The sequence below is a fragment of the Apteryx rowi genome, unplaced genomic scaffold (genome assembly GCF_003343035.1).
Source record: "Apteryx rowi isolate R43461 unplaced genomic scaffold, aptRow1 scaffold_405, whole genome shotgun sequence".
Classification (NCBI taxonomy): domain Eukaryota; kingdom Metazoa; phylum Chordata; class Aves; order Apterygiformes; family Apterygidae; genus Apteryx; species Apteryx rowi.
This window is the reverse complement of record NW_020450580.1, coordinates 797,652-819,915: the sequence shown is the minus strand read 5'-3', so window position 1 is coordinate 819,915 and position 22,264 is coordinate 797,652. Positions and strand designations below refer to the sequence as shown.

Here is a 22,264-nt window from a genome sequence, read left to right as displayed (position 1 = left end):
GGGGGGGAAGGACCCCAAAAAATCTTTCTCTGCAAAGAAAGTGCAAATTTAAATTAAAAAGGAAAATATTTGATTGCTTAGGGGCTCAAAAGAAGTTAGTCCCTGTGAGGTTTAAAATAAAATCACTCCTGCGGGTTATGACTTTTGATTACCAAGGTTTCCTCTGCCACAACAATGAATAAACATCGTCTTAACCTCTCTGAAGTGCTCCCCGTCCTGAGGAGGGCTGACGTATCTCACGCTCGGTGCACGCAGGCATCGCTGCAGAGAAAGGGTTTCCCAAGGGAGTATTTTGCTCGCCCTGGCGCAGTGCTAAGGATGCAGTGCCTAAACCAGGGGGCTGGCGTCACTCTGGCATGTCCTCCAGGCATGGTGCGTCCCTAAGGAAAGGCTGCATGCTCATCGTGTGCCTCATGTCCCTCATTAAAAACCCTTACCTGACTGTGAGCATCACATGCCCCCAGCACTGTTCTCCTTTCTGTTGTTGTCTTCAGTGTTGAGCTGGGACGTGGTTTTGAGAAGGGTGTATTTATGGACAGCTGCCCATCGTGCTGCTTCCAGGAGAAGTGAAGCACAAGAGAGGCAGTTCTGTATTTTGGAATAAAACGTTTTGTCCAGCTGACATCTCAGCAGGGCTCAGTCAGCCAGAAACCATCTGCTTCTGGCATGGGGTCTCTGAGGACATCTCCACTAGGGGATTAGTGGGCTGGTGGGGCTGGCACGTGCGGAGCAGCTCGTGTCCGTGCCCGTGGGCTTCCTTCCCTCCCGCGCGGGCTGGCTGCTGGGAACGGCCCTTCCAGTCTCGTGCCCCAGCGGTCTCCGTTTCACTAGTGAGTTTGGACCAGTTTTGAGACGGAAAGTAGTTGGCATGTGGGTGGTCTTGTATTTTCTTGACATCAGTGGTCTTCTAGCCAGGTCAGGCCAGTTTTCACAGTAGCTCCCATTTTTCTCATAAAGGCTAAGTGCATTCTAGATCCTTCTAACTGCGTAAAAGTAAAGACACAGTAGTTTTGGACTTTAATATGTATAAAGAGGGGAAGTCAACTTCCAGGCTCCTTTCCCAGTCGTGAACACACCGTGCCATTTGCATAGGAGGCACGTACACCGGATTTATGTGCATCCACTTTCTCAGAGAAGGATCCGAGTGTGGCACTACTCTGTGCCTGAAAGGGAATCGCAGCTTATCCGGCTTATAATATTCAACTGGTTCCTATAACCCCCACCCACCCCAGGTTTAATATTAGAACTATTTTTCACGTTGAAACCGAAATAGTACAAAATATGGGCTTGCTGTAATTGTTGTTAGATTATGTGTCACCCTGATAAGATGTAACAAATATTTTCCTACACAGCTGGGCCCGTTTCCCTGCGTGTAATGGATGGAGAAACTTCTCATAGTGTGCAGGCAATCGGTCGTAAAAACTTCGCTTAGAAGATTAATGCAATAAGTGCAACCTTTGTGGAAAATAGGAAGGAAAGAATTAAAATAATGGCTTGTTTTTCCACATTTAATATTAATACCCAACCTTCTTTGGTGGGACTGTTCTCATGCCTTCCCACCTTGAAGAGCAGTTTTGCGTCAATTAAGTATTTCTATTTTTTAAAGATCCTTCATCAATAGTTCCTGTATATGGTGTAGTTATTCTTTCGGGAGAACTATTTCTATCAGTAATATGAAAGACTATTTTCATGGGCAAAGCTTTGACACCAATAAGTCTGTTGGATGTCACTTAATAGGCTAGATAAACATTGGCTCACCACTTAGCGTAGAAGGATTTTCCTTTTATATCACAGCTTTATGTCTTTTGTAGACACTTTATGGCTCTTAGAGAGATGTCACCCTAGGGCAAGCATTCTCCCACACTGGTGCATGGTCAGGGACGTGGTAGGCGTTTCGTTGGTGCCGCACAAACATTAGATGCTCTCACATGCTGAACTGAAAAGCGAGGCCCTTGCTCTTACGAGCTGATTTGCACCAAGTCCTTCCGTAACAGAACCGAGGGTTTATTGGGAACACATCAACGGGTAATAATGACCCTTGGTGAGGCTGTTTTGTAGACCTAATCTACAGCTGCCCATTAAAGGGATTGTTGCCCCTTTCAGGGGGTTGTTTGGTACCAGCTGCCGCTCTGCCGCAAAGCAGCAGGCCATAGCTCACTTGTAAGATGGTCTTATGTGATGAAGTAATGACTTTTAAATCACTCACGCTTTGGGAAAAATACCAAATAGGATTGATTTCTGCTGCTTTTTTTCTCCCTACATGTGTATTTTAAGATCTTGTTTTGTTGCAAAAGAACACTTTTGTACCTGAAGTCAGTCTCCGGTGACAGGTACCATCAGTCATGCAAGTCAGCTGTGAAACGAGGGTCAGGCAGAAACTGCTAATTTTCAGTGTGGCACAAGGTTTGCTTCTTCCCAGGTCTTTCCCTGCGATCTGAGGTCTGGTAGGCTATCCAACTCGAGTTTTACAGAGGAGCTATTACTTTACTACTCATAGGAAATGACGGTTCTTCCCAATTGTACAGCTTGAATTTTTATACAGAGCATTTTATAAGGAAACGATCGTTTTGCCAGAGGAGAAGCTCAGTTTTTGCTCTCTCCTGCCTACGGCAGGCAGTGGGAACGGTGGACCCAAGATTTCAGGTTTCCAGGAGGCACCAGTCTCTTGCTGCTGTGTGAGTCGAAGGCAGATTTATCAGCGAAAGAGCCAATGCCATCAAACTCTGACTGGGACTTGGAACAGCTCTGACATTCAGAATTATTTAGGGCTTATTCAAACTTTCTTCTAAATTGATCAGTTGGATGTTTCAGAAAACTGAAAGAAAAATGGTACTTATATTCTTAAATAACTACATTCATCACTGCCAAGAAGGACTTCCAAGCTGCAACAGGGGAAAAAAAGTTAACTTTTGACCATGCCGCAGCTCATTTCAGTGGGTCTCTTCCCATCGTGTCACAGCACTGAAACAGAACATGCCAAACCTTGCAGAAGTAAAAATACATTTTAGAAATGCTATGGAAATTACCGTGATGATGTAACTACAATCTCTAATCATTTGAGGCAGTAGGAGAGCTCTTTTTACGTTCGAAAGCAGGATTGCTCCTTGGCCAGAAATATTGAAAGATAAACCAAAAAAAAAATCCTTTATTAAATATCTCTGCCACTGCTGTTCAGTTGCAGATGTAGCGAAGGGCTTATATAAAGTACAAAAGCTAATCAGAGTTGCATGACAGAGTACTGAAATTACTTTGAAGAATAGGACAGGTTTTTTACATGACTGAGATGGTGGAATGTGATCAAAACCTTATTAAACCCAAATCATCCAGCTTCCTTCCAACTCCGCACTTTTCCCAGCAGACTCTGCTGGCCAGGCTGCATTTTTGGAGCTGAAACCTCATTAGCAATTTTCACAAACAAACAGCACAAGGCAGACGAGCCTCTAGACCATACAGGGGTGAGGACACAGGAGCTGGATTCCTTCCCCAAGGAGATGATGACTGAGCTTATGCCTTAGGGTTTGCAACTCAGAATTAGAGTTAACAAGGAAGCTTTGTTACATTTGATACGTTGCAATTAAGCCATGTAAATGAAATGTATATAAACATGCATGTTAGGACTCTTTGACTGTTTTAGTGTTTCTCACTACCAGAAACTCTTGAATGAAAAACTGTTAAGGAAAGTGTGAGATGAGTAACGGAGTTTTTATACCTAAAAAAAAAAAGGGGGGGGGGGAATTGCCAGTGTCTGGTTAAGTGTAATACTACCGAGATTTTTTTTCCAGTGTGAGGACTAATGACTTTCAGTGAAGGAGTCACAGAAGGCTTAGTAGCCTTATGTGTGGTAATTGTTAAAAAGCTTCGCATTTATGAATGTGGATTAGCTTTTGAAGAGCTGAAAATACTGTTAATTCTTACCCTCCCTGTAACTGCTGACAAGGAAAAAGATGCACACATCTGGGCTCCTCTGGAAAGTTTTTTTCTTCCCTCTCCACCCTACCTATTGCATTAAGCTCATTTAAATAAGTGTACATAAGGTGGTCTATATCACTAAAGGTTCTAATAAAGAAAGGAAGGTTGGTCACTTTATAAAGTTTCTATGCTTTGTTTCCTAGTTCATCCATTTAGGTGGTTACATAAACTTGTATTTCAACGTTAGAAGGATTTTCATCTTTAAAACTTTCACCGTAACAGTGCTGCAGCAATCAAAGTATCAGTAATTATGCTTTACAAAAGGAAGCATGCTTCCTGGGCAAGAAAGTGAGACTAAGTTCGTACAGAGCAGGATTTCAAACTTTAATTATTGGGGTTCTTCTTTTCATTATCCTTCTGCTAACTTTTATATATGAATATTCATATATTTTTATTTTGTAAACTTTTTTGATCTTGGGTGATCAAGAAAGTCAGGGCAGAACACAGTGGGGAAAAAAAAAATGCTGACTGTGACCTAAAGCAATTTTTATTTAGTCTGCTTTATGAAAACCCAAGGAAGGGATAAGTTACTGGGGAAGAAAGGTTTTAAATAGGACTAACAGAATTACTATTACATATTTCTGCATTCTCTAGGGATGCCTCCAGGAAGAAAAAACACAACATACAAAAAAGTAAACACTTAGGAAAGGTCCTGTTACTGTTTCTTTCTTTAGTGGTAGATCCATTTTTGTATTACAGATCCACTTTATTCATTTCCAGCTTATTTTGACAGTTTCTTTGGGCATCCAGGACAAACACATGCAAGCTTCAGGTATTCTTGAAATATTTTATTATAAAGCACTTCAGACAAACTTTTATTCAAAAAAAATTTCTCATTTGTAAAAGGAAACTATTTTAAAACAAAATTCATAAAGAAAATAGACTGTTCTTAAGCATCAACTTCAGTTAGAGCACTTTTGTAACGAAATCTAAAGACAAACAAAACTGATGGGTCCAGAGCTATCTGTTTCATATATACTCCTAAAAGGGAGAGTAAGATGTTACAAACATCATGGAGCATCTTATTGTTGACAAAGACATAGGAACACCTGATAGTTAATTCTGTCCTGACAAAGCAGTCCAACATTTAAATATTTTCGGTCCCAAAAGAGACAAACCATTAACATTTCTCATTCAGTTAATAAGCCAGCCTTGGGGAAAGGTTCAAGCCACTTCAAAGCATCTAACGTACGAAAAGCTCTTCATTTCATGTACTTCTCCTGTTGATCAGCCAAGATTTTTGCTGAGGATTTGGCATCATAGAAAAGTTCATTTATTTCTTCAATATGCTCCTTCTCTATGCTGTCTTTCCCATTAATCTTGGCAAGCAGGTTAGCTGGGGTCAGTAACTGCACAGCATACCTGTGATCAAACACAGATGAATGAATAATTGCAAGTCAGTGCAGCCCAGTGAATTGAACATATGTATGGTTAGGAGATCTGTTAGGATACACATGGGTCTTCATCAGCAGTACAAGGTCATCAAGACCCTCTACCATGTACACTTCTTAAACGAGGAAATGAGAGGATTATCACTACTTTTAAACGATAACACTGTTCTAACAGATCACGTGTTACTGTACAGGAAACACTTCCAAGCATGAATTAATCTACTGTGCTTTTAGACCCAGTCATACTTAACATAGAATGGAGAAAATCCAACCAGACTCAACTTACCTTAAGGTTGTTTTTGTACCAATTTCCCCTAGGTGGTTTAGGGCTTCTTCACTAATATTAATTCCTTCTGTCTGAGCACGAAGTTTAATGATCTGTTGGGATAAATGAGTAAATGAATCTGCAAAAGTCAGGTAACAGCTCAAATAATTAGTATACTATACTACTTAATTTATTGTCTGGAAACCCCGTCAGCTTAAGAGATGAGATATGGTGTAAAATGAGAAGAGACAGAGTTATCCTCATGTAGTTTACCACCAAACTAAAATAGATTTGTAGAATTTTAAATCTTTGAATAGACAATATATAATGTTGACAAACTGATCATTATAGAAGGTGGGTGAAGTAGCATGTCTGGTAACCTCTCATGATAATTCTGCATGGTTAGCTAAGTATATCTACTAATGAGAAGCAGAGTATGAAAATTTACATGAGGAAATTGAAAAAGTATGCAAGAAGTAACACTGGCAGCTGGAGTCCTATGGACAGAGCTGCACCAGTTTCCAAGTCGTGCAGTGTATCACCTCTGCTATACGGCGCAGCCCTCCAACAAGCCCTACAAAAAGCTACGCTCTTCCCTTAGCAGCTCACAACACACTTTTTATTCAGCTGACAAATAAGATGGTAAAATAAATCAAAAAGTTACTTTCTAAGATTCACCTACCCCTGCAAGAAGAAAAAAAATCACTAGGAAGAATCTAATCTTTCAAGAACAGTCTCAGGCTTGTACCAGCTTGAAGATCTTTACAAAGTTGGAGAGCGAGATATCACCAATAAGCTCGAGCATATAAAGCTGTAACAAAAGTGGCACAAGTCTCCCGGTAGTCCGTATTACCAGCTGAGTGATAAGGGGCAGACTGGATAATGATGTTGTGTTGTAGTGCTGAGATAACTCTGGAACTGCAAGCCTCATATAATACAGGTATTTTTCACTTTGGCAGCTTTGTAAACAAGATATCAAGAAGCACTCGTTTAAATTAAAGCCATAAAAATGCGCTAGAGTAGGCAGGGTAGGGAGCAGAGTAAAAGAGAGGGGTGTGAAATGGCAGAAAGTTGTGCTAAGATATTAATACAGAATACGGTAAAAGCTGTTTCAAATTGTAATTTACAATTTAAGATCTTTTTCTATCTTCTATATCAACCAAACATCACTTTCCATTCATTCAGATGCTGCTACTTTGTGCTCGCTTCCTGCTAGAAATAAGACACCTTGAACGCCCCTTTTCTAAGAGCTTTAAAAATAATAATAATAACAATTTTTAATCTAACAACTTCATAGAACCTTGCAGAAGGACCAGAGCCCAAGACATTAACCCAGCAAATACATATATAAACAAGCTACTATGAAATAGGAAAAGTAGTATTTATCAGGTGAAACACACCAGGAACAAAAGTCCCAGTTATAACTTCTACTATCTAACAGCAGGCACATACGCAGAAGAGTTTAATTATAACAATACCCGATTAGAGCGCATGTAAAAGTGAATTTTCTCCCTATTCTGGTTGCGCTAAGTCAACTGTGCATCCTGCACTGTCAGACCAGTGCTACGCAATGTAATTTCTACATTATCAGTACAAAGAGAAATATTTTGAACTGGTTATGAACAAACTTTCAGTAGCTACATGGGCAGTTATGTGCTGAAAAATCAAATTGACTGTGAAATCCAGGGCTAAGAGTCTCACTTACACAGAAACATCACCAATGAAAACTTCTCCTAGAATGAAAAGGAAATCAGAGCAAAAAATATAAAAATGTCTATAAATTTATTTTTCTTTCTGTCCCCCATAGCTATATTTAGTTACAAACTTAAGTGTAATAGCTCCTCCTCCCCTCCTAAGGGAAAAGTCATTCGAAAACCTTAACTTAAGGGAAGATGACTATGGAAACATGATTTATGGGACAATGTCTGGAATATTTTTAGCTTTAAGAAAAGCTACTGTAAACAATTCCTTCCCCTCACTGGTGAAGAAGGGTAGAAATCACAACACTTAAGCAGCTCGTTTGAAAATGAACAGTTCAGAAATTAGCTCTTTAGCAATCTATTATCTGGCATGATAATACAGCACACTAGCTGATAAGTATTTTATATGTATGTGTGTGTGTGTGTGTGCGTGTGCGCGCGCACGTATATACATATTAAAAAAAAAAGCTTAACAAAGTAAATCAGAGTACATACTCCTACTACTCTAACTAGCCAAAATCCACCACAGTTTGGGGAAGTCCAGACAACAATCTTCAAAATCTCCAGGCTTTAAGTGAAAGTCACACTTTAAAACTGGTTTTGTATACAGACAAAACATAATCTTATTATTAAATCCCTTGGCTACTTCCACTGTAATCTATACCAGAGTGCTTTAAAGTATCCTTTTAGGTACAGAAAAATGGTCCTGAGCATGGCTCACAACAGTAGCATGTGAAAAGCTCCTCAAACCAAGTGAAATGAAGCTTTGCCACTCCGTGTATATTCGATAAATGCCTCGGCTTCACCTTGGCACTTATCCAGCAGCAGGAGACTATTATCTTGTGACAAGGCTCTCCTCCATTGACACTATCTCTTAAATAATACAAAGAATTGACATGATAAACCGTAATGGCTCCTGCATTGTGTCACTTCACAGCATTGAGACGCTAATGAGGGGGATCTTTGACTTGATGCATCATAATGGCACCCAAGCATTATAATCGATACACAACACGCTGTGATGGCCCCACAGGAAAAGTTTCAGGCATTCAGAAGCGTATCTCTGCAACGTTCACCGCGCTTACATTTCCAAACTTGACTAGGAACATGAAAAACATTTACCTTGCAGTTTCAGGAGACAGACTACAAAGGTAAGAGCTATAGTACAGAGCAGGGAGGCAAAAAACCGCAGTGCATAAAGTTGTATTCCACAGTCCCTCTTGTCTCTTATGTGGAGAAACAGCCTGAGGCCTGGGACCAAGGGTCCTAAACTGTAACGCTTTGTTTCTTAACAACTGAAAAAGCAACCTGCAGACTCTATGGAAAGCACATCTGTGTAAGAGATAAGGTCAGCGAACAAGTCACACCGTTTCATGCAAGTGAGACCCGAGATGTCACTTTCGGCTCTAGACAAGTTTACCAACAGAACTCATAAGCGGGTGGAAATCAGACACCAGAACAAATTGCATTTGCAATTTTAAACAACTTATTGTAAATAGTTACTAAAACACCATACATTTAGGAATTGGTAAGCTTCTGTGCACAAACCACGCAGAGTCAAACAGCTCTATAGTAACAGTGTACACAGAGATGTACTAGCTGTCTCAAGAGACTTGAACGCCAGGGAGTTTTTAGAAGCTCTTTAAATGTTGTGTATACCTGCTTCATTTCTTGGGGTGTATACAGCATGGTTCGGATAATCATCACTCTGTCCAGCAAGTCCAGTGGTATTCCATGAGGAGATACTATATCCTCTGTGCCTCTAATGGAGAAACCAAACAGAAAGAGATCAGATACTATTTTGAATTCTGTACATTCATTTGACTAAAATGAGTAATAAGTGACTAACACATCTGCTCTTTTACAATTCTTGTGTCTTCCCATAGAGACACACTCCCCAAATACACAGCCAGGGAACATGTCCTAGTTTGGAGTTCAAACTGGACAGCCTGAGGGAAACAAATGCTATTTCTTATGCTCTTAAAAGTGTCGCTCAAAATAGTTAGAGGTGGTGCTTACTTGCTGGTGCATGCTTTCTTTCACCTTTCTCTATATTGTATCTTACCATACATCTTACATAATGTTCCAAAGTATCTTCCAGCAAGGAACAAGTCATTCTTCCTAAGTTGTTTAGCAAAATCAGTAGAAATTATATGCAATACCAGCCATTTGGAAAATAACTCGCTGAGCAAGCCATTACTCTGTTCAGTGCTCCCCCCATCCCCTCCAGTGAATACTGCAGTGGTTTACTTTCCATGCTGGCAATCCAGCAAGTTGGAAGGTGGAGCTCTGTGCACGAAGGCTGCAGGTGCATCAACTCTTGCTCTTCCAAGACAACCAAGATTTGCTGGGAAGTCAGAGTGAACAATATGCCAATTCCATAGGACCTATTAAGATCTCAGATGAAAATGGTAAAATGCTAGTAGACAACTACATTCCCAAAGTCAGTGCCAGTATTTAGGCACTTTTTTGGTCATGGTCCGCCATGGGAAATTGATCAAAATGTCCTACAATCACCTCCTGCTGTAGTCTCCAGTAGATGGTGCTCTCTCCTCCAAAGAGATTCATTCTCTTAATAGGTTACAGAACCAACTGTATTACAGACAATCAATCCCTTCCCAAGCCTTTTAAGAGCCATCAGTAGGCAGATCAGAGCATCTCCAACTACTTGATGTAGTAGTACACAGTTAAGCACCTTGCTTTTGAAGGACTTACTTAACTTACCAACATTAGATAGAACTATTGTATAAATATCATCCTTTCATAAATCACAAGTTTCTCATAACAAGAGCAGCAGTGAATCCATGCTGACAGATCTCTCTTTGCTCTCCTTTTACAAGACAGCCATTTCATGCATTGGCCAAGAGAGCACCACCATGTCCACCTTAAATATTTTTAAAGGGCTTATCACCTTGACTTTTAAGCAATGAAAACAGAGAAAGATTAATACCAGATGAGTCAGTAAGAGGGAAGCTGGTTACACAGCTGAGTTAAATCAATTTAAAGAGTAGCAATCTTTGCTAATGACAGCTTGTTTAGACATAATTAGACCTAGACCACAAATTAGCAGTAGAACTTAAGGAAGAATCTGAAAGAGGTGAGTACTTTTACTGAAAATGCAAAGAATGCATTGTCTGGGTGCAAAATGTTGAAGTGGGGGTATGAACTGAAGTAAAGAAGAAGAACAAATTAGCTGGCACGACCAGAGAAATAGAAAAAGCTAGGCTAACATAGTAGGAAAGAATGAAGAGTGAGAAGAGGCTAAATCATGACAGGCTTTAACAGTGAGAACAAGAAGCTGAAATCTGATGCAACAAAGATAGGAGACAGTGAAAGGACCCAGAAGAAGCAGGAAACTATGATATTAGAAGTTTGTAGCTGTAGCGCTTTGAATGTTTCTAACGTGCAGACAAAAGATGTGTTAAAGGTATCCAGTGAGAAAGGTAATTGTAACAGAACACCCAGGAAATAGATTGTCCAGAGGCTGTTAGAGGGACGTGTCAGTGCAAATAAGAGGAGGAATTCCATTCTGTCCTAACTCAGCCACACTAGCATCAAATGCTTTTCCCATCACAAAGCTCACAAGTAGCCTTCAGGTACCAACGCAGTTTATTACCCATGCAGGGGATTACCACAGATGTCAGCATCAGAGACAAAAAGCCTTCAAAGATTGTAACTTCTTCTGTTGATACAGCTAACTCTAAGGTTTATAGACAATGCAAGCTGGAAAATTCAACTTCAGACATCTTACCTGATAACACAGTTCCCTCGATTGGAAGCAAAGATGACAATGGGGGAAATAGAAGATTCCAGTGCTCGGTGCAGGTATGTGAAACATTCAATATCCAACATATGAACCTCATCTACAAAGAGTACACCTGGGACCAGCTCTGCGATGCCTTGATCAATGTATTTATTTACCACCTTATTTATCTCTCCTCGAAGTTTGTCTATCAGAATCAAAATAAAGTATGTTAGTTGTTCTGCTAGTGAACTATAGGTCTGTGTGAAAGACTCAAAGACAAAATTCCCCTTAAATTTTCTCATGCGTTGGTATCTTGCTGCCTTACAAGGCAAATCTCTGTGACACTACAATTCAGTGGCATTTAAGACCGAACTAAGATCTATGGTTTCACTCCTGTATTGGGCAGACATCTGTGCAACAAAATATTCTTCAGCTGAATTTCTAACACTTAACTAGGATTATTTGTCTGCTCACATTGCTTGTGAAACAAGGGTGGTGGTGGGAAAGTCAGTCAAACATCAACTTAACAAAGTTTCCAAGCATGACTGAAAAGAATATGACTGAAAGAATAAAATATTGCTACTGTATTTCAGCAAAGCAGTTGTGTTTATTCAAAAAATATAGGGCCGTATAAAAATTCTGTGAACATATGGATCTCAAAGCCATGCAAGATGTTACATGGATAAGTCTGACTTTAGAATAGGCAAAGTGACCTCTGAAACAGAGGAAATACTTCAAAAGAGCACCATTCAACTTAAGTATTGAAACAGACTTTGATCTGAATTTAGATTAGTCACTTATTGAAACATCTTTTCTTTCACAGCGAAAAGTAGAATAGATCTTTCTGTAGATCTTTTTTCTCCAACGATCTGCAGGTGGGTGGAGCAGCAGTGTATTTACAGCTTTAAGTCGATAGGCAGCTGGTAAGGAGGAGTCAATGCAAAACCAAACCAATACTGGAGTTTCTAGGAGCCATTTTTGTATTCCACAGAAATACAGCACAGTTGCTTCACATAAGAATGCAAAGGATTTTTTGATTTTCTTTTTTTTTTTGGTTGTGGTTTGTTCAGTTTGGCTTGTCATAGGAAACATGAACCACGCACTCGCTGGCAGCAATATTTTGAGAAGGGGGGGTGGCACTAGCATTCTGACCTCTTTCTCCTCAGGACACTGGATGCAGAGTGCAGTATATAGAGTAACACTACATGTGTAAAACAATACTATGATGTTACTGAGTCTAGCTGCTGCAATTCTAGCAGCTAAGTCACTGCTTTATGAAATCTGAATATTTATGAATATTATGAATATATTCATCATTAGAGATGCTGCATGAATAACTCCATTTTAATGCCTTTCTAATTGGCAAATATATAGGTTATGTTGGACTAGAAATATGATTAGGATTCATACCAGTAATTTCAGTTTTCTTAGGCTTCATCAATTGTCCCATCATAGAAAGGATGTCTTGCCCACCCTAGGAAAAGAAAGTTACAGATCAACTATGAGGTCTGATAGTGAAGATATACCATCTGAACAAGGATTTTGTGATTCAAAAAATTGATTAAAGAAGCTGATACTTTATTTCAGCAAAGGTTGATTACTTGTCAAAGATTCAGTCACTTCACTACAGTGATATTCTAAACATAATTGTTTAATTAGCTCCCTCCTGATCCTTTCTTTAGGCTTGCTCATTTGGAGAGCATAAGAGACCAAAATGAGATACCCTCTTAAAAATTCATCTATTTGTGTCCCAGAGAAGTTCACAAGAACTGACAGGGTCAGAGAACAGAGACTTGGGATTGCCTGCTTGAACTGTAACTGTTAAACCTGCCAACACAGGAACAATTATCCTTGATTTTATCACGTAAGTGATTTTGTTGGAAAAGGATGTTTATTTTGAAATGGAGTAGGTTAAGTGGTTGTGATATCATACTGGGGATGTCAGCCTTTGTTTAAAGATACTGTATTGTCATTGGGTTTTGTTTATGACAGAAGTGGAGTTTCCTCAATACTGAGTTTATGTTAAGATACTGCAAGCAGTAATTCTCCTATTTTTGATTTCTTGCTGCAGTATGTGCAGAGCTCTACTGAAGAAAAAAAAAAAATCACAAGGGAGTTTCATGAGAAGTTATGAAACACTTCTGAGAGATGCAGGGACATTAACAGAATCTACAGCAAAGTCAAAACTTAATGACCATTTATCAAAGTGCTTGCAGTTTCCTTTTCATGGCCACAAAACCATAAATACAGAGCAGAAGAAGTTAACCTGCGTTCAGAACTTTTGATAAATAAAATGATGCAGACCTGCTGGCTGTTGCTACCTCACTGCTTAGACATCTTTCCTTCAAAATAGAAAGTAATGATCTCTTTTCCTGGTGGCAACCCACACTATTCTTTTTGCAGGGGATGGGGGAAGATGGTACGGGAAGGAGAAAGGTAGGTCTAGATGATTCATTAACTGTGAAGGCAGTGGATCCCAAATATTCATGCGGAAGCTCCTCTACGGATATAAGACTGTTCTCTGTGGTGTTACGAATTGCACTCTGACACACGTTACATGACCAGGTGCATGAATGCTAACCTAGCAATGGCCTCTAATCTGTGTGGAAAGGCCACTGCTGTAGTCAGCTGCAACAGGTCCTCCACACAGAGAGGGAAACTAGACTGGCTTTCAAGGTAAGACCTACTGCTTTTCCTACAGTAATCTCTTTGTAATGATTTAGGATATCTCAAAGCTTTCTGCATCTCCTAATTCTAACTCTCCATTGCATCTATGTCAAAGAGTTCTTCTGCAAAGACTTAATCTGTGGAGTCAGATACCTGAGGTCGAGCATTGGCCACATCCAAGTCATGCAGGGTGACATCCTGAATAATTTCCTTTTTCTTGTGCACATCACCCTTTGGCAAGGGAACATATTCTTCAGCTTCAAGGTCAAATTCCGTAGCATAGGTATCACACCTGCCTTGCCTCTGAGGAAAGGCAAAGAAGAGAAACCCAGGTATAGAATTAGATTCAACGCAAAAACTTTGAATGACACAAACTTGATAAAGGACTTGGTTCACAATTCTAGTACTGACAAGCTTCAGCTGACGATTCAGATGCTCCACTCCCTGCTTAGCAACAGGCACATCCTATCTACTGATCAAAGCTCAAAAACCCTGTTGAAAAATACCTGATATTTTCAGTAGTAAGAATATTCCACTCTTCTCTCCCCTTCTTTTAACTGTATGCAATTCTCACTAAAGGACAAATCCAGCAGATTAACTAGAGATTTGGAGAACTGTTCAAGACTCTTTTGTAGGTGGGTGATTTATTATATGATACAAAATATTATGCTCATCCATTAAACAGCAAGTATCGCTGTACACTACATTTTAAATCAGATATGAAAAGAATGCTAACTAATGCAGTATTCCTTTCTACATGCATATATCTTGTGGAGAAAATACCAGAAAGATAAAAGAAAGATTAAATATACTGCACATGTCAGCCTGAAAATGACTAAAGTTGCTTGGGGTTTTCTTCCCCCGTTCCCTTAAAGATGTCTTGATCTTACAGAAAAGAAAACTCATCCAGGCAGCATCAGTGATAGCTTCCTTGCCAGATGACCTTAATTGTGAACAAGATGACCACATTCTTTTGGTGCAAGAGATATTTTTCTCTTCAGATAAGAAAAACATTGTGCTCTTTTTAAAACTTTCATGTAACCATTCCATGTCAATTAAGGTTAATAAATCAGAGAGCCTTCTGACAAAAGGAGAGAAAAATCTGCAAGAATACATCAACCTGCCTGGAAGTGCAGAACTATTCTTGCTTTTACCTTGACAGCTCCACTGTTTGCTTCAATGTAAATAACATCACCGGTTTCCACTCGCTCCTTCTGCAAGCTTTCAAATATGCTTGGGTCCAGCTGGAGGCAAGTAAAATTCATGGTTAATCAGAACAGCTCCATATTATTATGGTAATCAAGGAAAAGAAATTTAACCTAAAGGTCCCTCCCATCAGACAAAATTAAAATGCAACTACCCCCAACAACACATCTAGGATTTTATAAAGCTTTAACACTTGGAGTATCAATAGAGTAAAACTTATTGTAATACGTGAAAGAAGATGCAGAAAACTTATTTTCTTACAGAAAATAACTGCTGTCTGAAGGAGGTGACATAAGTGCCAAAAACTTATGATAGTAACTGGTATCATTAAAGTATGCCATTGTATAATGTGGCAATACGTTCATACATAAGATGTGGCACTTTATTGCTTTCTAGCAAGTTTTATAAAAAATCTGGCTCTTGCTCCTAGAGCAGATCATGCTACTTGATCTCTTAAGAGCACATATCCTCTGTGGAGTTGTGTAAGGGAGAGCAACACGATGTGGAATACATTAGATGCTTTTGTTTCTCTTAGTATGTGTTTATTCATCTTTGCTCTGCATTTTCTTGTTTTCAGAGTGAACAAATGCAAGTTGATACTTAACAGACAGGGACAGCTTTCAGTTCTCTCTCCATGTTGTTTAATTTCCCTGTCAGTAAAATGAGTATGAGACTTGTACAAGGAAACAACGGGAAAGTGGGTCTGAGCTGGCAACATACCAGCTCAATTTCTAGTTTTCCATCACATATTCAGTAGAGCATATCTCCCCCCATAGAAAGAAGGGATGTGACAGAAAGAACATTTTACACTGAAGTGGGCAAGATTTACTGAAACTATCCTCAAAAATTCAGTTGAGTATAAGAAAAATAAAACCAAACGAGCTTTCTTGTACAATTGTTATCATGAGCATGAAGCTACAGTTGTGGTCAGCGCAAACATATCACAGACTGAGACAGGTTCTCAAGCTGAGTCCAGCTTCTCAACTCAGCCCCTTTGTTCTATGGTGCTAGTAATGCTGTAAAACCATTCAGAATCTCTTTGTGCTTTAACTCTCCTTCGACTCACCAAAGACATACAAGCGTGTGCTGCCGAACAGAAAAATAAAAGGGACTGCTACCTGAACTATGGAGTTATCCACAATTCAATTAGGAGGAGACAAGACTACCATTTAAATATTTTAGATAAAGTGGATAAATGTACATGCTCAGAAGCAGGATAAAGTTGTCTAGCAAAAGAAACAAGCTCCTGGCATCCCCTCTCTACCGAGATGGATATCAAGAGCTTAAAATGGAGACAAGAGCTGCTAAAAAAAGACGACACAGATCTGAAATACTGAAGGAAAATTTTGAGACTCTACTATACATACCTTCAACTGCTTAGTTCCCTTTGCAGTTTTGAGTCCTATAATTACGTGGCTGATGGTTTTGCCATATCCCCCCATAGGATTTTCAGTCTCACATGGAGTTAGCTCTGTGACTTCTCCTTCATAAACCTCCTTGGTCTCTTTAATCCTCAGCCCTGCAAGAAATTGTTTAGGATAGTTTCTGAACGCAAATCGTTGGTCATATACATGTAATTATTCTCACTTAGAAGTCTGCTGCGTTAATGCCACCAGAATGTAACATATTACTAGGCTATATCACATTTGATGGTAGTTCTTTACTTTTTCAAAAGTAGAAAGATCAATTACTGTTCTATTCTAGGTGAGAATATTCATCCCATGTCATGAGAGGGAAAGCTCAGCCTAAGTTCTGACCTGCAAAACAATTTACTAAGCTCTAAGAATTTGTTCTCTTTCTGTCCTTTATTATTAGTTCTTGAAGCAAATGTCAATATCCCCACTTTGTTCATGCCCCAAAAGAGATTTGCCTGATTTGTTCCCCCAAAAGAAGGGATTTGCTTGATTTGTTTAGATACACTAGAAACAGAAGCAGTTCATCAAAATTCTGAAACTAAAGATCAGTAATACTAATTTAATAGGGAATCTTGTGAATTTACCTCTTCTCAGAAAAGCCCTGACAAGTGGGGAAAAAAACAGCAGAAAGAAAAAGTAACTTCACAAAACCCTTAAATTTTATCAACTAAGTTAAAAATAACATAAATTGATTAATAGGTACTGTATTAGAACCTCTTCAGAAAAAGTTACTGTACCATTTAAAATATTTTTCTACTTAATAGCAAAAGATGGGCTAGATAAAGTTTAACAGGATCTGCTACAGTTCAAATACAAAACTATTTCAAAATAATTGACAGTGACATTCTTACTTTGTAGTTTTTGAGCTGGTTGAGAAATCCAAGTATCTGAATATTTTCTATGCTAGTCACAACTATTATAATCAACTAATGAAGTTATTTTAAATTGGTAAATAATACAGAGCTGAAGAGAGTTTTATGGTTAGAGTGTTCCAAAGAAAAACCACTGTCATCACCACCACCACTACAGTATGCAGAGGTTCCAACTGCAAGAAAGTTCAAAGAATCCACATCTGAAGAGACTCTATAAAGTCAGTATTTTATGAGACACACATGCCATACCAAAAATAATGAATGGACTGTAACAAGATATAAGGAAGTCATCCTGCACAGTCTGAGGTTATTAGGACCTTATAAAACTTTCCTTGTTCCATAACTTGTCATTTTGCTTTGAAATAGATCAGACACTTCACCAGTAATCTTGAGTTGCTGATAGGCAAATATAAAGGACTGACAAATATGAGTCTGTCTCCCTCTACTGGACCCAAATTAAGAAAAGGATTTGAAATGTGAGAAATAGGTTAATTGTGAATAATATGACAGTTTCTAGGTAAGAAGTGTTTGCTTTTTCTTATCTAGCACTACATGAAAAAGCATTATATAAATTAACTTTAGTAAACTTTAAAATGTTTTTCATGTATGCCAAAACATCTGACAAAAAAAATAACAAACCTCTGAGTTACAAAATTGACCTAGACAATGCTGCATCACACAGGCTACATGAGCAAGGAGTGTGAAGCAATACATGAATCTGTACAGTAAAATGACTGGTGCTAAGAACTGGACATTCACAGGTTTGTTTTTCCTTTCTTTTTGTTTTTTAAACTTTGAGCCTCAGCTCTTTTCTGGTCCCACAGATTGGAAGCCCATTTGTGTTTGGAGTGCTTTAGGAACATGCAAAATACATCTTCCAGTTCAATTTCATCTGAAAAGAATCCGGTTCACACACCCTGACTCTGCTCCACAGTGCAAACCAACGCTGGGGCAGTAGGGACAGCTTGGAGATTTGCTTCAGAAGCACAACTCTGATCCGAACTAATGCACTCATGTAGATGCGTCCATAAAAGATATTTACAGATGAACATGATCTGAACAAAGGTAATCAATGCTGTTCCTTTGTTTTCAGATGAATCTGCATGTATCAGCTATGAACTTCACTTCCAAAGAGCTCTGTAACTAACAAGGACATTTCTTACTTACAAAACAGAAGCATGAGTTTAAGGAGGAAATTGTGGAATATTTCTTGGTTTGGCTCAATAGCACTGTATGGAGTTAAATAGTGCTTGTTTGATTTACTGGCAGTTACAGTCTGGAGATACAGGGAACAGATAGGCTATTTAAGTGACTATTCCAGTAGTTATTTTTCACTGCAACTGAGCTCTAACATTAGCTACTGTCAACATCCTTGCCAGCTGCTAATAAGCTCTATACAGGATTAATCACTCTCTGTCGAAGTTTTTTTAACCTGTATGACAACTCCATCTTTTCATTTCCCACTCTGTCTTTTTATGTTTCTTACATACCATAAACGCTCTACTATACCCAAACAGTGCCTGGCAGTTAGACTATGTCTGGTCTACTATTAGAAGACTCCCAACAATAATAATTCTGGTAGAACAATTCTTAAGCTGAAAACCAGTTTGAAAGAAGACAAATACTACTATTGGAATCATTGTCCGGAGATTTACTGTTATCATGGCCAAGAATTTTAGTAAACTCTGAGTCACCCCTGTGTCTTTATACAGCAATGAGTCCAAACCAGTCAAACTCTGTTGTTTCCAGGAAAAAAGTTTCACATGAGAGACTGATGTTAGCACCCCAATCATATTTATAAACTGAGACGGCTAACTCACCCGAAAGCAAAATGCACGATATGAGCAATAGATGATGAATATACAACCTGCTGATAAGGCATTCTACAAAAAGATATATAAACTAACTCAATACATTAGGTACCAACTGACATGCGAGCTGAAGTTTCTCTTGCACCCAGTCACAGCTGACGTTTCACTGTGCATACAGAATTTTTCAGAAAATGTACCCTTTTAAATTGTTTATTTACCAGGCAATGAAACTGAAACATAATTGATAAATTTTAAAAACAGTTGGAAGTGTTTCATTGCAAAAAACAGTGCTTATTAGTCCCTTAAAATATTTCTGAGATTTTTTTTTTCTTTTCAATAAAGGTTGTGTTATGAAAATGTGACAGAGAATTCAACAGAAAGGAATAAAAAGTTCCATCTTTCATTAACACCAATATTTGTTTAGAAGTTTCTCTCTACTGACATTCAGGGAATGCAGGGAACTAACAATGTAGCTGGCTGTTAACCAGAGAGAGTTAAAATACTGCTATCTCTAGAAATGACAACACAGATGGCATAAGTTTCATCTGTTGGTTCAAGTTTCAAAATCTCTGACAGGGAACTTCATCACATCAAGGAAATATCGCAGACTATTCAGTCTCTAGCTTCCCTCCCCCAAGCCCTGCCAGATTCATGGTAACTAGAAGCCCAGAGACTATAGAAAATTACTTTCTTATGAAAGTCAATGGAGTACTTTTGTTTGGTTGCACCGAGAGATTTCTTCACCTTACTGCCACCAAATACTTAGATGAAGTCTGAGGGGGGGAATCGTGGTACAGAAGCCAAGAAAATTAACTGCTAATATGTTCAGTACTAAAATCAATTAGGCTATCTTTAGGCAATCCTCATAAAACAAGGTCCACTTCTAACTGCATTTATCAGCTGTCAGCAGCAATCATATAAGAGATTTTAGATACTCAGTGAGGTTGTGTTGCAAATGTAACCAACTTGCATCAAGTTTGTAAAAGCTTTGTATCTTCCTCTAGAACTGAAGAAGATATTAAGTTAAGGTATTTATTTTGCTGGCACTGAACTTTCTTTGTGCTCATCTGAACAGTAAGTCAGCCTGAACATTGCCATTTGGGAGTCCCTGATTAAGACTATTTGCTTAGTAGGATGAAATCATTAAAGAAGAAAGGAGAGAGCATTTTGCTGTCTACCAATATTTCTGTTAACACAAAAAAACTAAAACAGCTTTTCTTTCAGCTTTTTTGAGACCCACACGCAAAACCACGAGATGAACCTGGAAGATGAGAGGAGAGTCTGGGGAAGAAGAATGAACCAAAATAACTGTGGGACACAATGTCTAAATTATGTTTTATATGCAGAAAACCGGACACATTCCACTAGGTCTGGAAGATGTTCATCTAATTAAGATGAACACTGAGAAGAAGAACAAACTGTGATCTGACACCCACTAAGGCCACTTAGAAGCTTTTCTTTTTTAGATTACTGGGCAAAAACAAAACCAGAATCATACAAATACTTAATTCTTCTGTTTTTTCTGAAACTTACCAATTGCCCTCCGGAAGTTTTCCATTAGGACTTCTGTTTTCTTGATCTCAGTGGAATAGACCTCACTTCCAACCATAGGACAAAAGGGAACTTTACTCCCCAGTTCCTGAGCAATAGCTAAAGCCAAAGCAGTCTTAAAAAGAAAAAAAAAAATTATGCACTTAATTTTTTCATGAGAACAGAGGATTCTTTCTCCACAGCGTTAACTTTGTGCATCACATCTTATTTCATTCAAACCATCACTTTAATACTGCGCCTGTTCTGTCTGACTTACAGACTTCTCACATATAACTACCACCCCACACCAAACAAATTCAACACATACGAAGTAGTTTTTATCACGGACTTGTAAAGCACTTTATTTAAACAATACCAAGCATTTGAATTTGGCACCCGGTGCAAAAGGCAATAAACCTTAAATAACAGGGGGAAAACAAAACAAGGTAAAAACTTTTAAGGCTTTTAATACTAAATTAACTTCTAAGACTTTTCTTTCGACTTCACATTAAATATGTGTTTGGTAATTTTTATAAGATAGTTTCATACTAATGATGCCTGAACAAACCACTGGATACTGCCACTGCTGATGACATGGCAAAAATCAAAACATAAGGCAAGAAATCATGGCAAAACAATTATGAAAAAAACTATCAGTAGATGAAAATCTCATGTAACTACTGCCCTACAATGGTTTTGACAACAAATTGAATTAAAATAATTTAGGGATGCTTTACTCCATATCAAAAGAGAAATATTACCTTGCCAGTTCCAGGAGGTCCTGCCAACAGCACAGCTCTGCCAGCCATTTTCTTGCTTTTGATTAATTCCACTATAACCCCACAAGCCTATAAATAAAGTAAACATTTAAATTGTTAAGAAACGTTTTGCTATAGTATCTTTCATTCCCATGTTATTTAAAGTATTCAGAAATATTAGGTTTTACGAATCTACTAAGATTAAAAAGGATTTCAGTTTTATGCGCAAAAAGGTGAAGCAAGATCGGGAAGACCTACTTCTTACAATCATTGCATTTGCTGCAGAGATTAAGAAAAAAGTCACAAGCAGCAAAACTCGAATCTAAGAGCACAGACTTCTGCCAGTCCTAGGATGCCCCAGTCCCTCCCAGGATTACACATACACGCCAAGGTTTAAGATTAAAGCGCGAAACGACTCTGTGGCTTGCAGAACGGCAGAAGGGCTAAAGCATCGGCCCGGGGCCAGCCGTCGCCTGCCCGGGGCGCCGGGTGAGACAAGAGCTGCCCGCCCCGCTCCCGCGCAGCGGCGGAGGGGGCGGAGGAGCCCGAGTAGGGCCTGGCTCGCTACAGGGGGGCCGGTGAAGGGGAAGGGGCGCCCGGGCCGCCACCTCGGGCGGGCCGCGCCGCCCCCGCTCACCTCCCGCGCGTTCTCCTGCCCCACGAGCCCGGCCCCCGCCGGCTTGGCCGTGCCGCTCTCGTCCAGCCCCAGCCCCTTGACATGGCTGTGGGCGGCGATGCGCTGCGTCTTCGAGGTGCTCTTCACCTCCTCGATCTTCATGGCGAAGCCGCCCCGAACCGCGCTCCCCGCACGCGGCCCGCGCGTTACCAAGGCTCCCGGCGCGCGGCCGCCTCGGCCCGCCCCGCCGCCCGATTGGCCCCCGCGCCGCCGCTGCCGATGCTCATTGGGCGCGGAGCCTGCCCGTCGCCGCGGGCGG

General features: G+C 39.5%; 1 protein-coding gene across 1 annotated transcript; it reads right to left on the bottom strand.

The window, feature by feature from the left end:
- Nucleotides 1-4,742: 4,742 nt before the first annotated feature.
- RUVBL1 (RuvB like AAA ATPase 1) lies at nt 4,743-22,192 on the bottom strand. The gene is made up of 11 exons (XM_026075512.1): nt 21,967-22,192; nt 21,333-21,419; nt 20,575-20,707; nt 16,311-16,462; nt 14,892-14,981; nt 13,891-14,040; nt 12,481-12,544; nt 11,077-11,275; nt 8,985-9,087; nt 5,647-5,738; nt 4,743-5,331 (listed from the first exon to the last, which is right to left on the bottom strand). Exons 1-11 carry the CDS (start codon nt 22,105-22,107, stop codon nt 5,172-5,174), a joined length of 1,371 nt encoding a protein of 456 aa, XP_025931297.1. The 5' UTR covers nt 22,108-22,192; the 3' UTR covers nt 4,743-5,171.
- Between the last annotated feature and the right edge of the window lie 72 nt (nt 22,193-22,264).

Coding starts and splice junctions, on each gene's coding strand:
- RUVBL1 (XM_026075512.1), bottom strand. CDS start 22,107: ATGAAGATCGAGGAGGTGAAGAGCACCTCGAAGACGCAGCGCATCGCC. Junction 14,041..14,891: donor CAAACAGTGGAGCTGTCAAG/GTAAAAGCAAGA, acceptor GCCTTTCCTCAG/AGGCAAGGCAGGTGTGATAC. Junction 5,739..8,984: donor CACCCCAAGAAATGAAGCAG/GTATACACAACA, acceptor TTATCCCAACAG/ATCATTAAACTTCGTGCTCA.